At 43.4% G+C, this 17,468-nt stretch overlaps 1 protein-coding gene across 1 annotated transcript in view; it reads right to left on the bottom strand.

Moving 5' to 3' along the window:
* Positions 1-17,468, bottom strand: part of PHTF2 (putative homeodomain transcription factor 2) — a 75,206-nt gene that overhangs the window by 35,979 nt on the left and 21,759 nt on the right. Inside the window, 2 exon segments of the mRNA XM_033162897.1 lie at positions 7,819-7,830; positions 8,786-8,842. Coding sequence (XP_033018788.1) covers positions 7,819-7,830; positions 8,786-8,842 — 69 coding nt within the window.

The following is a 17,468-nucleotide window of genomic DNA, read 5'->3' as shown; positions in this document are numbered from 1 at the left end:
CAGCGACTGCTCACAGCACGCTCGCCCTTGGGCAGCGTCACTTTGGAGAACACCTTCAGTGCCTTCATGGAGTTCATCTCCTTCTGCATTGCCTGGTGCCACTTCTTGGCTTCCGGCTCAGGCAATTTCTGCACTTCCTCAAAGCTCTCTGGCTCACACAGAGCCATACAAGCCCACACGCTAGTGGCTGTGTATCTGTCAGGAGGAATTCCTTTCGTGGTCCTCTGGGACCTCCTCAGTGTGTCATCGGAGTCCCCCTCTGACTCAGACGAGCTGGACTCTGCCTGTGAGTCCCTGGCGTCTGGTGACTCTCCTACTGACCTGCTCCTCTTGGACTGTTCCCCTGAACCAGCCTCTGGAGACGTTCTACTGCGCTTGAACTGTCTTCCAGATCTAGCCTTTGGAGAAACTGGTGCACTCCGCGGCTCTTGCTTCAGAGTAGCTACTGGACGTGGTGCAACCTGGCCTTGGTTGGGTGCTCGGCCCGAACCACCAGAAGTGCCAGGAGTGGCAGCACCACCACCTCTCGGAGCTGGACCAACGGCCGGGGCTGGTCCGCCAGCTGGACCTGGTCCACCAGCCGGACCACCACCCGGACCACTACCACCAGCCGGTGGTGCACCTGCTTGTCCCACATCTTCAGGACCTTCCAGAATGTCAGTGAGAACTTCTGGATTGCCGTGAACACGTTTCCACCCCTCCTGCTCGCAGAACTCAGCACTGCAGCTGAGCACTACCCGAGACTGATCCTTCCCCTCAGGGTAGACGAACCTCCAGGCCTTGGAGGCTGGCTCGTACCCGACGAAGATCATCTTTTGGGACCTAGGTCCACCTTTGCGGCGCTTGGCTTTAGGCAGCAGCACATAAGCCTGGCAGCCGAACACTCTCATGAAGTGAACCTTTGGCTTCTTGCCATACAACAGAGCATAGGGCGTGTCACCTACCACCGAATTGTAGGTGCGGTTCAAACAGAAAGAAGCACACTTCCATGCTTCAGCCCAGAACTTCTGAGGCAACTTAGCATCGAAAAGCATGGCTGACACCGCCTCTTGCAGCGTCCTGTTCCTCCTCTCGGCAACTCCGTTCTGGGGAGGAGCATATGGAGCTGACAACCTGTGCTTGATACCTTTCTGGCGGAAAAACCCTTGCAGTGTGGACCCTAAGAATTCCATTCCTCGGTCCGACTGAAAGCTGCGAACTTTGCAGGAAAACTCAAGTTCAACCGCAACGACCCACTCCTTGATCATGTTGGCCGCCTCCCCCTTGTGTTTGAGCGGAATCGACCATCCTGCTCTCGAGTGGTCGTCCGTGAGAGTTAGAATGAATTTGGCTCCGCCCATGCTGGGCGTCGGGAACGGACCACAGAGATCTGCATGAACTAGGGCAAAACACTCCGTGGTGACTCTATCTGATCTAGGAAAATGGCACGTTTTTACCTTGGCCTGTTTGCATGCAGCACAGTCAAGAAACCGTGATCATGGTGAAAACTCGCACCCTTGCGTGTTACCTGGGGCCTTCTTTACGTACTGCCAATTCCTATGAGAAAAGCGTCGATGCCATAAGTGTAAACAATCACGATGCATCGGCGTATTCGCGCACAGCGCCTGTGCTGTGTCAGAGGTACTGTTACCTGTTTCCAAAACAAAAACTCCATCATCATTACAAGGAACACTGACCAACAGTTTACCCCCTTTAGAGATGGTACAGACATCATTCTCCAAATGAACCACATACCCATCCCTTAAAAGAGAAGACACAGACAATAAACAGCGCTTCATGCCTGGAAGAACAAAGCATTGAAGATCAGCCTGTAAAAAATCAACAAAGACAGTAGCTTCAGTCTGTAGCTTTTTCTTTGAACCATCAGCAAGGGAAACTTGTTTGCCTCCAACAATGTCCTTGCAGTCCCGAGCATGGTCACCAGATGGCACAAAATGGTGAGATGCTGCTGTGTCAATCATGAACTGTAACTTAGCAACAGGAACGTCCTTGACGGTAGCCATAGCAGCAGCAAGATGACGTGGGCCTGTTCCAGTCGAGCCCCCACCTCTGTCTCTCCTACGTGCGGTTCCAGGCTTGCCAAAACCTCTTATCTGTGTGTTTACATTAGCAGCGCCTCTGGCCTTGCAGTCTCGTTGCAGGTGGCTACTCGAATTACAGAGATAACAGCGACGTGTAGCAGCATAGGCCTGCACAGTTGACTCATCATGGCTTTTGTTTCTAGCTGCCCCCCCTCTCCTGCTGGGAACAGGGCAGCCTCCAGCATATCCATTCCCGGAGTCACTGTGCCTCCTACTCTCCTCCTCCTGTAAGCGTCCCGCAATCAACCGGAGATTAAGATCTGCAGCAGGCATGGCTTCCAGAGTGAGACAAAGGCTCTCATACTCATCAAAAACAGAAGTGAGCAGGATATACGACTTCTGCTCCTCCGTATACGTGATGCCCAAAAGCCTCAGCTTTTCCAACGTGGCTATCACCTTTTGCACATGGTCTTGGACGCTCTGTCCAGGAGTTAGCTTTAAGCCATACAGCTGCCTGGTCAAATGGATTTTTGCACCAGCTGTAGGTCTCATATAAATTCCTTCCAGCCCGGCCCAGATAGCGTGGGCACTCTCAAGTCCAGCTATCAGGGGCAATTGGGAACCTTCCAGGGCCATTATGAGCATTCCCCTGGCTCTCTCATCCCTGCGTTGCTCAGCTTGTGCAGCTGCGACCGCTGCAGCTCCAGCGCCAGCAGCAGCTTGGACAGGGGGGTTTCTCAGGCATTCACTAAGCCCTCTGGCAAGAATCCAAGCTTGGGCTTTCACTCTCCATTCCAAATAATTTTCTCCATTCAGTGGAGGAAAGGGGCAGGAAAAGGATTCATTTCCTTCAGCAGCGGCAGCCATTCTCTCCCCCCGGGGCTTTTCTACTTACTGCTGTAGAACTCAAACTCCCGGCTCCGGATTAATGGCGTCGTCCCACCAGCGAATGCTTGCCAGCCCTGGCTGCACTCCAGCTGGGTTTCACTGCCGTGGCACGCTGTCCATTCCTCCCTTTGAAGACGATAGCAGGCAGGCAATTAGCAAAGCCATAACCTTTTGCCCATAACCTTTTGCCCATAACCTTTTGTGTTGCGAGGGGTCAGGAGCAATAAAACCCCTGCGTTCAGAAGCCACAAATCACCAAAATGGGTCCGGCAGGCTTCCCGATCGCGCAGTTCCAAAACACTTTCACCTTCATAGCAGAGTTCAAATGCACAGCGTTCTTGAAGCGAAACCCCCTGCAATATCGTCTTTGTTAATCAGCAGTCTTTAACAAACGTACACTGACTCCTCCACTGTCAGCAAAGCAGATTTATTGCAGCGTAGCATAACTCAAAAGCCCGGAGATGAGGCGTTCATGGCTCCTCTCCGGTACAGGCAAAAACGAAAGCAACCTTCTCACACAGACTTCAGACTCGGTCTGAGAATTACAGCAGTCTCATATTACAAAGCATAACATCCCATGTCAGTTCCTGTGTGACGGCGTAGCTAGATCTGTGTGTAACCCTTTCAGATCCTCACATGCTTTTTGTACCAGGTGGAATTTTTACCTTTTAGATTTGTGTTTGCTTGGGCATTTTAATCCTATGTAACTCTGCATTTTGTTTGAACTTCTATTCTATAGACACCCTTATGTAGTTGAAGAGCAGGATAAAAATGGTTCACTAAACAAAATTAAAACTTTATTTTCCCTCACAGAGCTGGGCCTGCAAACACTGACAACATTGTTCCTTGAACAGTTTGGATCTTACAGCATTCCAGGCTATCAGATCAGCTCAACTAATCAATGTCAAAGGCTTCACTGCTGCAACCACAATAGATTATAGATCTGCCAAGAGAATGTAGAGCTCCAGTTAAAAGGAAACTGAGAAGGTAGTTAGAGACACTTGGAAGTTGTTTACAATGATAACAGGGCTTCCAGTTAAACATACACCACTTATTAGATAAGGCAAGTTCAAACAATTATCTGTTAAACTTCAGACTAAATGAGACTATAAAAGACAAGATTACTTCTTGTTAAACTATTAAAACATGAACACACACACACACACACACACACCTAAGCAAGGTCTGGCAAACTAAACATAGGTTGACAATAAGAAAGCCAAGAAGGAACTTTATGAGCAACTTCATAGTGATGTAAAAATGAATAACACTGGCAGCAAGGTAGCAAACAAGATGTACAATGGAGACATTAGACCAAAATAAATAAAGGAGAGGGGGAAACTGCAGAAAATCTTAATGAAGCTGAAGCATACAAACTCATGAGACCTTATTTTATGGCAGAACAAGGACACAGAATGTGTAACAAGTCATCTATGATGGTTGCATTTTGCCCAGGAGTTCAAGAATTCAACTAGCCAAAATAAACTAGCCATGTGAACTAGCCAAAATAAAATCTGCAAACAAAGCAGTCATAATCCAGGCGGGTAGGTTATTTCATCAATCAGAGACTGATTAACACACAGGAAGCAGAGAATAGAAATAAACTTATTTATTTGGAATCTGGCAGCAGAGGCATACTGTGGGCCTTTCTAGTTGCTGTGCTTTACCTATGGAAATTCTGTAATAGTTGCTGTGTTATTCAAATAACAGCACAGTTTTCAGGTAACTCTAAACCAAACAATGATTTAGTGTGAACAAGCAAACATGCAGGTTCTTGGATGGTGGCCAGCTTCTCCCACAGTCCTGCTGCTGCTGCTGCCATACCACTCAGAACTAAGCTTTGGTTGGGCTTAATGTTGCGTCAAATCCAAATCTTGATAAAAAGTGAGAATCTTCCACTTCTTTTTGCCCAAAGGAAAACTTGATCCCATACTGCGCATGATGAACTCATTATGAATCTATGGGATTTAATACTTCAAATCATTCCCATTTTCAGCTGCTGGGAAACCTTTAGAAGAGTTTCCTAGTCACCCAAATATTTGTTGTTCAGTCGTTCAGTCATGTCTGACTCTTCGTGACCCCATGGACCAGAGCACGCCAGGCACCCCTATCCTCCACTGCCTTCCGCAGTTTGGCCAAACTCATGCCAGTCGCTTCGAGAACACTGTCCAACCATCTCATCCTCTGTCGTCCCCTTCTCCTTGTGCCCTCCATCTTTCCCAACATCAGGGTCTTTTCCAGGGAGTCTTCTCTTCTCATGAGGTGGCCAAAGTATTGGAGCCTCAACTTCAGGATCTGCCCTTCCAGTGAGCACTCGGGGCTGATTTCTTTAAGGATGGATATGTCTGATCTTTTTGCAGTCCATGGGACTCTCAAGAGTCTCCTCCAGCACCATAATTAAAAAGCATCAATATGGCACAACTCAAAAGAAGAGAAACAGGGTAGCTAAATTTGCAGGTGACCACTATTAAAAATTGTAAAATCCCAGATTACCACGAGCTTCAAAAGGGTATTTCAAAGCTGTGTGAATGGACCACATATTGAAAATCCAACAAAAGCAAAGAACAGAATTGTGTGCAGGAGATTTAAAGCCTAATTTCACATATGTGCTGATGCGGTCTGAACTGACTACCAACAACCCCAGAAACATCCTGGGGCCATAGTAGAAAATTCACTAAATCTGTTAGTGCTACTGCAATAAAAGAAGTTAGTATTGAGAATTGTTAGGAAAGGGATAAAAAGAAAAAAAACAAATAACTTATGTCCAAAGAACATTTATAATTAGGCAGTATAGCAATCATAATAAAGAATAAAATAAAAACAGCCAATAATCTCATGTTATAAACTGATAACGTGCACAAATGTAGAATTTTGTGCACAGTTCTAGCTGCCTCATGTAAAAATGAGAAGGTACAGACAACTTTATTGCTGCTTCACTGTACTTACCGGTATTCTATAGGTCCATTCAATTGTTCTCTTTTAATGCTTATTTGTTTTAAACTCACTCTAATGTTTATTATACTTTCAGGTGTTATTCTGAAAGCTACATTCTGGCTTGAACAAAGAGCAACTGAAATGATAAGAGGATTGAAGTGTTTCCTCTGTAAAGGAAGACAAAAGTTTAAATTTGGAAAAGGATTATCGAGCAGAACACTTTACAGGTACACCTCTCACAAAGTGTAGCAGGAGAAGACGGCAAGTGTGCCAGGAAGATTCAAGCACAGTCAGTATTATATTTTGATATAATGATGATGTATTTAGGACAAACAAAAGTAGCTGTATTATATGCATTAGATAAAACTTACAGAATTCATTGCCAGAAAGTGTTGTCATCTACATCAGTAGATATATATATATATATATATAGGCACAAAAACTAAAAATTAAGCCTTCAAGTTCAGGCCTTGTTTGTAATCTTCCTAAGGGCATCTGGTTAGCCAATGATGGAGGCAGAGTGCCTGACCAGCTGGACCTTGGCTTGTTCTTAAGAGCTCCAATGGGATCTAAGAGCACATCAGTAGAATTCTCAATGACATCAACTGGCCTATTCTGAGAAAATCTGGTGTGTTTCTACGTTTCAATACAGTACTTTGTTAGTGAGTCATAAAGGGATCATTAGGTCCAGTCGTGTCCGAATCTGGGGTTGTGGCACTCATCTTGCGTTACTGGCCGAGGGAGCCGGCGTACAGCTTCCAGGTCACGTGGCCAGCATGAGTAAGCCACTTCTGGCGAACCAGAGCAGCGCACGCAAACGCCATTTACCTTCTCGCCGGAGCGGTACCTATTTATCTACTTGCACTTTGACGTGCTTTCGAACTGCTAGGTGGGCAGGAGCAGGGACCAAGCAACGGGAGCTCACCCCGTCACGGGGATTCGAACCGCCGACCTTCTGATCGGCTAGCCCTAGGCTTTGTGGTTTAACCCACAACGCCACCCGCGTCCCTTAGTGAGTCATACTGCCCCTGTAAACAATGAAAGTACTTGCTCATTGCCCCCTGCTTCAATATCCCCTCCCAGCACTACTACTGTGTGTTCTTTCTTCTGTCAGGAAAAAGAGCGGGTGTACATGCAGCAGGCACAGCACTCTGTCAGTCTTATCTCACTCCTCCATCTCTCTTCCTGACAGAGGAGATAACACAGGTAGCATACACAACAGCCATATCGCTCGGCTGTGTTTTCCCAGCTGATGCAACACAGCCAGCCTCACAACTGAATGAAATGCATGCAGGTAGGCAGCAGGAGGAGGAACCACCAGGCAAGTGCATTTTCCACTTGGTTACTTTGCACTGAGACAACAGTTTCAAGGCGAGAAGCATGTTACAACGTTATCTATTACTGTCTGTTTGAAAGGACTCTCACTAGTTGCAGAGCTTTGTGGAACAAACAGCAGGATTCCCAATAGTTAGCTCATAGCACTCAAGCCAACAGAAGCTTGATTTTAACCTTTTTCAAGTGCAGCACATTCAGAGCTGGAATCTAATGGTTGTTTTCCATTTCATTTCTGGAAAATGAAAAGGTGCTGTTTCAGATGGAAATGGTACACGAAAACATGGCCAGAAGGTATTATATCATCTCAAAGAAAGCAGGGGTTTATTATAATCCCAGCATTACAGTTTCTTGTCTCTTTAGAAGAGTAGGTGAAACCAAACAATGTAGTCCTATGAATGTCTATTCAGAAACAAGTCCCACTGAGCTTAATGGGACTTAATTCCAGGCTAAAGTGTAGGATCACAGCATAATTGTTTTAAATGGAAAACAGAAGTGATGCTAAAGCATTTAGATCCTTTTGAAGTAGTTACTTGTTCATCAGATACTTGAAGGCTTTTGTTAGTCACACTAAGATGCAGAGACACAGTTAATCTACAAATGCTGTTTTGTTTAACACAAATTTCCATAATCAAGTACTTACCAATTTAATAAACTGTTCAAAACAATGACAGGATGAAAAAGGAGGAAAAGTAAACTGGAACTATAAAGGTAACCATGTGATAGTCAGTGATATCTGACCAAAAAGCATGTAAAATATGAATGGAATTATCTATGATATGGCATAATGCAGCTTAGTGCAACATAACTAAAAACACCCCAATATTATTTTTAAGCACTGTAACTGGGAGTTCCCCAAGTAAAAGATCTATCCTAGCAGTTTCCTTTAAGGAGGCTCCTCCACATAAAAACTCACAACCACACCAAATAGCATACAGTTTTGATGCAAGTGAGAGACAAACCCTAGCCAAGATTCCATAATCTAAAGATTTCCTACACCCACAAAATGTCCTCTCCCACCCTAACTCTTCTACCAGTCTTTTCATTTCAGTAGAACTTGTTTAAAGTTTAACCCACCCACCACAAAAAACTGCAGATTGGTAAGAATTACCATTACTACCACTACATGATAACAAAATAATTCACAAATGCTATTAAAATAATTCACCAATGGAACATCCTTTGTCTTGTTAAAAAAAAAGCACACACCTGTGTCACAATGAAGTCTTATCAAAATAAATTCTGAATTACAATAGATCCCTGATTTTCAAACTATATACCTGAGAACTATGTGCTTTATCGTGCTTTATCAATGGCAATATAAATAACAGAGGACAAGCTTCTCAAAAACTTCCCTGCTGCTTAATGACTTTCCCGTACAATACACATTTGAGGGGGACATTGGACATATTCTTGAGTACACAAAGCTGTCATAGGACAAGAACTAGCCCAAAGAGACCTTGCTCATATCCTGCACAAAAAAACAGTGCACCCCAGAATCCTCTGCACAGGAGTTGTGCAGAAAATTAACAGATTTGGAGCGAGCTTGTTGAGGATATGAAGTTTGACATTCAGTACCATAAAGCAATAAAAATAAAGCTAAACTTTACCTTGATTTCTCTTTGTTCTACAGATTTTTCCCATATTTGCTGGTCATATGCCCCAATCTAAACAGGAAAGAGGAAAGTCTACATTAAAATGAGATTATTCACAGTATAATCATAAACAATACCTGCCCACCCTCACCACACTTAAAGTCTCCAAGAAAGCATGTGGATCCAAGACTACTGCCAGAAGTGTTTCCGCCAGCGGTGGCCAGTGTAGAACAGGGCAATCCAGAGGCAAGGCAAGGCCAGCTATGGGTCTTCTGGATCCTAAACCATTTCCTGGAGGTGGGAAAAGGAAAAAACAATACAAGCACCCCCACTTTTGGCCCTGGACAATGTGAGTCAGCAGGGCTTTAGATATGGCGGCTGATCCACTGTTCTGCCCCAGTGCTCCAAGACACTGCTTAGGACTGTCTGACAAATAAAGCTACTTTTCTCACAGAATCTGCTTTGTGCCCAACATGCAGTCTATGTGCCTGACTACTCGCAGGATTTCTTCTAGCATCAGTTGCAGACTCAACAGTGCTGACAGAAAGGGAACCAATAGAAATTATTTGAGGTTTATATCACTTTCAATAATGGTTCTCAATAATGTGAAAATACCAAATCGGAATCTACATAACATATCAACAACTGCTCCATTCGCAGAATACTAGATTTCTGTGAGGCCCTGTATGTAGTTTTTGCTACGTGGACAACCCATTCGATCAATTATTGTTCCTGTCTGTATGCTTAGATAAGGACCATGCCTGGGTGTCAAATATTAGGCAGAAAGACTCCAAACTGTAGTGGAATTTATTAGAATAAAAACCAAAAAATCAGGTTGCACTCAGGATATCACTGGAAATGTTAAGAAGCTATGCAGACATAAGCATGGCATTCCAAATACAAACCTTAAGCTCTTACACACACACCTGATAAAACATGATTTGCATAGACCATAGTTTACCTATGCATACTGTCATGTGCAATTCTTGTTTGTGGGATTCTTCTTTGATCTATACCTGATCTACCCAATATACTACTACAGTACTCGAATATAAACAGTCACAAGTTGCATACTGGTAATATGCCATCCCTGAAATATAATTATAAGCCAGATGAAGGAAAAGAGAAAGAACACAAATATGCTGAGAGGGAATACTGGAGACAGACTAATGCTGAAGAAATAAAAGAAGATGAGTTGAAAATGTTGTTATGTGGTCATGGGTCAGTTGAATGACTGGAGGGTAGTATCTGGTTCCCATATAACCTTGAATAACCCAAGGAGGTTCTGTTTTCATTTGAATATATAATCCTCCCAATTTCACGGCTGTAGATGGAACACACAACAGCAGTTCAAAAACAACACACAGAGTGGAGCTACAACAATGGTCTTCTCTGTCAGCATGATTAAGTCTATTTTTTAGGCTCACCTCCAGGATTTTTTGAGCCTTGAGTATGAGACAACTTTAGACCATTTGGCCCTGCCTCACTTTGCTTGGCTTCAGTACTGAGTGTGACTGCATGAACACCACTAGCCAGTGATATGAAACATTAAACAGATGGCACAAAGCAGGAAACTTTCCTCTTGTGGGGGAAGTGATGGGAGATACTGCAAACTTCTTACACGAAATAAAATTTGTGGCTTGCAAAGCTGAAGAGAATAAGCAATTCAATCAAGAACTGACAAGTGGAGTCATATCTTATAAAGAGGATAGGAGTAGTATACAACCTAAAGGTACATAGGATTTTAATTTATTTTTGGTGGGGGTGGGGGGGACAAGGTAAGGAAAAGGAAGTGAGGAAGCTTGCTAGCGCTAAAGATACAGGGAGGACTTTATTATGAACTGTCAAGAAGCCTCCTAACCTCTTACTATGGTTCACTGAAAATTTAACAGTTGCCACTGCCATTATGCCACTCAGAGAGTGCTCACGTTCCAGTACATATGTGATAATTGCCAAACTGAGTGAGTAAAATTTATTACAGTGATTTAGTCATCAAACCAGCCCTTTACCACAACAGGAAACTAAGTATGATAAACTACAAATGTATTACATATTGCTGCTCTGTCAAAAGGAATGCTTGCATCTTCAACACATGCTTGTCAGGTACAATGTAGTATAGGCTTATTCAATCCAATAGCTTCAGAGCTTATGCACGGTTTTTTCCAAGTATATTTCTGACTTGCTTTAATTTGCATGCTGACGGTCCAGAAGGATACCATGGTTGATAGTATCAAAAGCCACTGAGAGATCCAGCAGAACCAGAAAATAGCTTTCATCTCTATCCCTAGCCTTCCGAAGATCATTGACCAGTACAACCAAGGCAGTTTGAATCTTACTGTGGAGCCTGAAACCTGATTGGAAAGGGTCCAAATGGTGCACATCCTCCAAACAAGGCTGAATGGAATACTTGAGACTGTAAGATAATTGGCAATAATGGTTGGGGCCAAATATGTTTTTTTTTTCAAGAAGTTTAGTAACAGCTCTTTTAACTGTTCCAGGAAGACTCCCTCACAGAGAGAAGCATTGACCACACCACAGAATCGATTGCCCAGCCCTGCCTGGCTAGATTTTATGAGCCAGGATGGGCAAAAGTCAAGAAGGATCAAATCAGCACCAGGAGGGCTTTGCTAGTCTTCCTATTCTCAGTCTATTGGTGGCTATATGAACTGCCATGTACTGTATTGACCCAAATATAAGCCACCACCCCCCCATATTCCGAACTGGAAGAGTTAAAGTGTGGCTTATATTTGTGACCTTATGATATCGCTGCTGAAATAGCTGCCCAGGAGGGCCATCAGGGGTGCAGGACAACGGCACACCGCCCGCCCACAACTCCCAAGCCTCCCCCAGCTGTCACATCCCCATACTTACAGGGTCTCATCCCCATCAGCAACCATGCAGTATCCAAACCAAGCACAAGAGAAGCCCCACATAAAGATTAGATTACTGAAATGTACTTTAAGTGATCATGTAGTGTCGGACCAAAATCCTTGGTTCTGGAGCAAGGATTTCTGGGAAAACAGAATCATGGGTAGTGTGCTGTGCCATGGGAAACTGACCTAAAAGTGCCCTGCTTGGAATGTAACAGGGATGTCTTTGAAGGGTTTTACAACTAGGAGATTGCTGGGGGTGTGAAGATCCCAGCTACAAGGAGACATCCTGGCTCCTGATAAGAACTAGGATGGGGCCAGCTGGTGTTTATCAAGCGGATGAGAAAATTAGGGAGGTAACGGCTCAGAGACCTGCAGCTGCCCCTCATCTTTGACAGGTGAGAATAATGACCATGGGGCAGTGATTGGCTAACGGGATTAAGAGCTGGGTCCCCTATAGGATGTTGATTGGGGATCCCACGTGGCAGAATGCCTTATCTGTCCCGGGCTTTGAAATGCAAAGGAAGAACAGGGGGCTGAGGAGCTGGAGGGCTTTTGACACCTGACTCCGCCGGCTATGGCTTGGAAGAACATCTGAAGATGGGAGCCTAACGAGAACTTAGAAGGCGGCTCTTGGCCAGCTTGCCGCTTAAGGACTTTGCCAGCCTGTTCGAATGCAAATGCAGCTAAGTATCAGTCCTTGCCAAACAATGGAGAGGGATTAGAGAGAAAGTTTGTAGACTAGTCTAGAAAGCATGTTTTTGTTTTATCGCATGTACCTTATGTTTGAGAATTATGCCTTTTGTGTTTTAGTAACTTTTGAATAAAGTGGTTAAAAGAACTTTTGTTCTGGTTTTCTGTTCACCCCGGTGTTTGCTTGGCTAATTCCAGGTCTACCGCTTGGTCATACTACTGTTAAGGGTTAATCATCTGTGGCTCTGTTTGAGCTGGGAAGGCTGTTTGCCGGTACGCAGGAAAAACGGCCCTCGCGTTTTGTCCTGTGGCTTCAGCCGGGTTCCAAACTTCAGGGGGTGGTGGCAGCGAAAGAGACCTGTCTCTGCTCAGCCGGAGGGTTGAGTAGAGGCAAAAGAGAGAGGTCTTGCGCGCCATGGATGCCGGTAGCTGGAAAAGCTGGAGGCTGGGGGTGCGCAAGTCCTACAGATCAATACTGAATTACTTTTGAATTTTTGACCTAAAAGACAGCATATATTCAATTGTTTATTAAGAAGTGAGTTCTACTGCAGCCTACATCTGCTGTGATCAGACCCGCAGGAACCCTGGCAAAGTAGAATGCAGGAACTTCAGATTATAATAAATAACAAGATGAAAGATGAAAAAATCTTTTTTAATAATTCCAGTGGTCTTTAAGATCAACTAAATACTGTATAAACTTTCAAGGTATGAGCTTTCGTGTATAATACACACTTCATAATTCATTCATTCAGATTGTTCAGGTTCTCAAAACTCATCTACATGATAGCTACCTTTTGCTATACTAACATGACAATATCAGTCACCTTAACACATATGCAATTACCATTTTGTTAAAATTCCCCTACATTAACCTATTCTGGACCAATTCCAAAGTGCTCCTGAAACTGTTACTAAACTAATACTAGCCTGAATCAGAACTGCAGTTGAAACTACAATGAAATCAAAACAAGAAAATTAAATGGTTTGGCTTCCTCATTTGAAGGAGAAATTATTTGATGCAACATAATTCTGAAAAGTGATATAAACATACAGGGCACTATTAGATGTCCAAGTTCTGCTGCTAAACCACAGTTTAATGTAACGAAACAAGTGGCAGCAAATCTTGGGCTGGCATATCTATATTCCCTTCTCTTGCAGGAGGCATGACTATATTCTGAATTTGTTCAATCACCAGAGTTATGCAATCCAAAATGTTAACTCTGGTTTATTTGAGACAAGCCAATGTCAAACCATGGTTTAACTCCCCCAGGGCTAAATTTAAACCAAAAAGGTTTTACATATGACAATTACAAAGGTGACATATTATTAAGATGTTAAGATGACTACTGCTAAGTGACAAAGCCATGCTCTGTAAATCTGTTTATTTCCTAATTCATGATTCATGCCTAAACAATCCCAATGATCATCCATTTGTGCCAAGCAGGCAAAACCCCAATGAACCAGATTAAAAGGATTTGTTTCTAGAATAGCAAACTAGCTGCTGGTGACAGAGGAAAACAAACAGCTGAATTCTGATCACACCCACTTTCAGGCTGCCTTGATTAACAAAACTTCCTTTGAAGAGAATGTTGCATCTTGGAGGTCTGAAAGCTTTTAAAAGAATGAGAAGAAGGCTATATATTATAAACAAAGGCAAAATATCACTGTAGCTTCGCTGCTCAAATTAGTCCAACAACTTGAGCAAAAACCTGTGACTCAAAACTTCCATTAAACAAGTGACCATGGCACGTTTCTCTCTTCTCAAAGAAAAAGCCATACAATGGCCATTTTGGAGCATAAAGCTAAGAACTATAGTCTAGTTCTGGGGTGCCAACAGAGTGCTCATGGGCACAATGGTTCTGCTGACTTTATCTTGCTGCTGCAAAGCAACCTAGTGCCCCCCCCACTCCACACACTGCCATCTTCTTTGTGATGTGATGAGGATGGTTGCTTTTTTCCTCCTTTGAAAAGGATACAGCACTGAAGGAAGGAATTGGAAGAATGGCTCTTACTTCCTGTTTTGACTCTAGGTGCTTTTCGAGGGTCAGGCCGGGATTTGAGCAGCTGAACAGAAAGGAGAACGACTGAAAGGAAACATGGAATGGGAGGGAGGGCAGGAGGTAAAGGGGAGGGCAGGCTTTCAGCTTGCAGGGTGTACTTCTTTTTTCCTATGCACACACACACACACACACACACACACACACATATTGGGTACAATATGATGGATCCTCTTCAAATTGCTTACCGTATTTTTCGCTCCATAGGGCACAGCTCATTTTTAGAGGAGGAAAAGCAGAAAGAAAATATTTTTTCTGGTTTTCCTCCTCTAAAAGGCTGGCAGGGGGGCGCAGGAGGGAGAGCGGAGGAGGCAGTGGCAGCAGAGGGACCAGTCTGGTGAAGGGGGCAGGGGAGGCAGGGGGAGCCCGGAAGCACCGCTACAGCATCACTACCGGGCTGATCTTCCTCCCCCCCACCAGTGTGCTCCCCACCAACCCCGTTCTCGAAAGCAGGCTTGTTTTTGTGAACAGAGTTGGTGGGGAAGAACCAGCAGCATCCCTCTGCCGCCCCCCGCTTCTCGCTGAATGCAGCAGAGGCGGGGGAGGCAGAGGAGATGGTTCACGGAGCAAGGAAGGGGCATTTCTTTGCGCTGCTCTGGTTTCGGGGGGCAGCAGAGATGCTTCACAGAGCAGGGAAGGGGCAGCTTGCTTGACAGGGAGCCTTCACACCATAAGACGCACTGAAATTTTCCCTTACTTTGCAGGAGGGGAAAAGTGTGTCTTAGTCTTATGGTGCAAAAAATACGGTAATTTATAAATCGTGTCAACTCCCGCCCCCTGCTGAAAATATTACTATATATAAATTAACTGGGACATGGTGATAAGAACTATTAGTATGCACACACCTTTCTCTACAATATTATCTTCTTGTGTTTGAGTGCTTTGACTCTCAATAAATTCTGAAAGCAAGCAAGCAAGCAAACAAAAGTGAAACTTCAAATATTACAAATAGTTGTGCAAATTATTTTAATTAGCATAAAATACCCAACTGTGAAACATGGGGATCATAGTCACAGAATTCTGGATTTGCTGAAGAAAGCCAACTACCTGCCAATATCATAACTGACTCCCTAATTCTTCAGATTTCACATAAAATCTGGAGGGACTCATTTAGAATGGTCATTTTGCTATGAACTTTCTTACATCACAAAATGTCTCTCAAATTAACCCAATGCAGACAAATTAAGTACAGTGGTACCTCGGGTTACATACGCTTCAGGTTACATATGCTTCAGGTTACAGACTCCGCTAACCCAGAAATAACGCTTCAGGTTAAGAACTTTGCTTCAGGATAAGAACAGAAATTGTGCTCTGGCGGCGCAGCAGCAGCAGGAGGTCCCATTAGCTAAAGTGGTGCTTCAGGTTAAGAACAGTTTCAGGTTAAGAACAGACCTCCGGAACCAATTAAGTTCTTAACCCGAGGTACCACTGTATGGCATAGTGCAAGGATCACTGCTTTAAAAATTATATCTATTGATTTGTTCTTCCCCATTACTGTCCTGTGGAAAGAAAAATGTGTATTCTTTCCAAGACTAAACTTGAGCTTTGTGACAGACACCGATATTCACTTTAAGCATAGGCTGTGATAGGATCAACTTGTAGTCCAATACTCACGAAGCCTGGTGTTTCTAATAGAAACAATAAATATTTCAGAAGACATTTATAATTCATGTCCAAGAGGACGACCATCCTCCAAGATGATAGCCCAAGTATAAATATTGTTTTAATCAACCTGGGAATATTATAATAGCCTTTCTTAAAATATTTTAAGCAATAGAAAAAGCAAGCAAGATTTAAGCAGTATTAATTCTGCAATGCATATTTATCCTCTTAATTGGGAAAGAAAGCCCAGGTGAAGTGACAGTAGATGTACTTCTGGATGAACTTCCAAATAAAACTACAGTTTAAGGAATGAATATCACTGTATTAAAAACATTAGCAACTATTGTATATAAGAGTTAAATTTGGAATGTTCACATGGCTAGCCTAAATGTAACTTGTATGTAGAAATCTATTTTCATCTGTGGTATATCCTTTAAAACCATTCCTGTTTTTATGAATTCCATGTCTTTTAAATCACAAAGTGATTACACTACAGTTTTAGTTGAACCATCAAAAGGTATGACATCTGAAGGCAGCCTTGCATAAAGGGAAGCTTTTTAATGTTTTATTACACTTTTATATATGTAGGAAGCCACCCAGAATGGCAGGGGCAACCCAATCAGATGGGCGGGGGTACAAATATTAAATTATCATAATCACCATCATGCACTGAAAAGTAGTAACAGCATCAGCCATATCTGTTGCAATTGTTTTCAGTAAATTGTTGCTCATTCCAACACAATAATGTTTTATACAGTGCGTTTCTGAGCACAATTCAAAGTGCTGGCGCTGACCTTTAAGGCCCTAAACGGCCTTGGCCCAGTATACCTGAAGAAGCTTAGCCCAGACACTGAGGTCCTCCTCCAAGGGTCTTCTGTGGCACCCTCTCTTCAGATGTCAAGGAGATAAAGAACTATACAACTTTTAGAAGACATCTGAAGGCAGCCCTGTATTGGGAAGCTTTTAATGTTTGGTGCTTTCTTATGTTTTATATATCCTGTAAACCGCCCAGAGTTGCTGTGGAAACCCAGTCAGATGGGTGGGGTATAAATAATAAAATTGTTGTTGTTGTTGTTGTTGTTGTTATATGTGCAAGTCCCACTTTCCAAACACAATGCATTCCTAGCAAAAAGTTTGTTAGGTAAGTGTTTGCATAGCGAGCTGATGATTTCCATTGTTTTCTATGTGAACATTTCCAATCCATTCTCTCTGCAGCCAATCAGCAACAGCAAAACAAAGGAAATACGGTTTTTCCAATTCTCTCCTGCTCCCCGATATGTCTGTTATCTCTCCTTCCCTCCATGGTTTTTGCCTGAAACTGACCAGCAAAACAAAAACAACTAAGGAAGTGCAAAGTGTTCAAATGTCTGAATCAGCTGTTCATGTAGCTAGGTTTGGGTATAATTCCTTGTGTTCAGATAACAGATTTCAGGTAACAAGTGTTCCAATGGTGGGACCTGTGTGTACATAGGAGAA

The sequence above is a fragment of the Lacerta agilis genome, chromosome 10 (assembly GCF_009819535.1).
Source record: "Lacerta agilis isolate rLacAgi1 chromosome 10, rLacAgi1.pri, whole genome shotgun sequence".
NCBI classification, from domain to species: domain Eukaryota; kingdom Metazoa; phylum Chordata; class Lepidosauria; order Squamata; family Lacertidae; genus Lacerta; species Lacerta agilis.
This window is presented reverse-complemented; position numbering and strand designations above follow the sequence as displayed.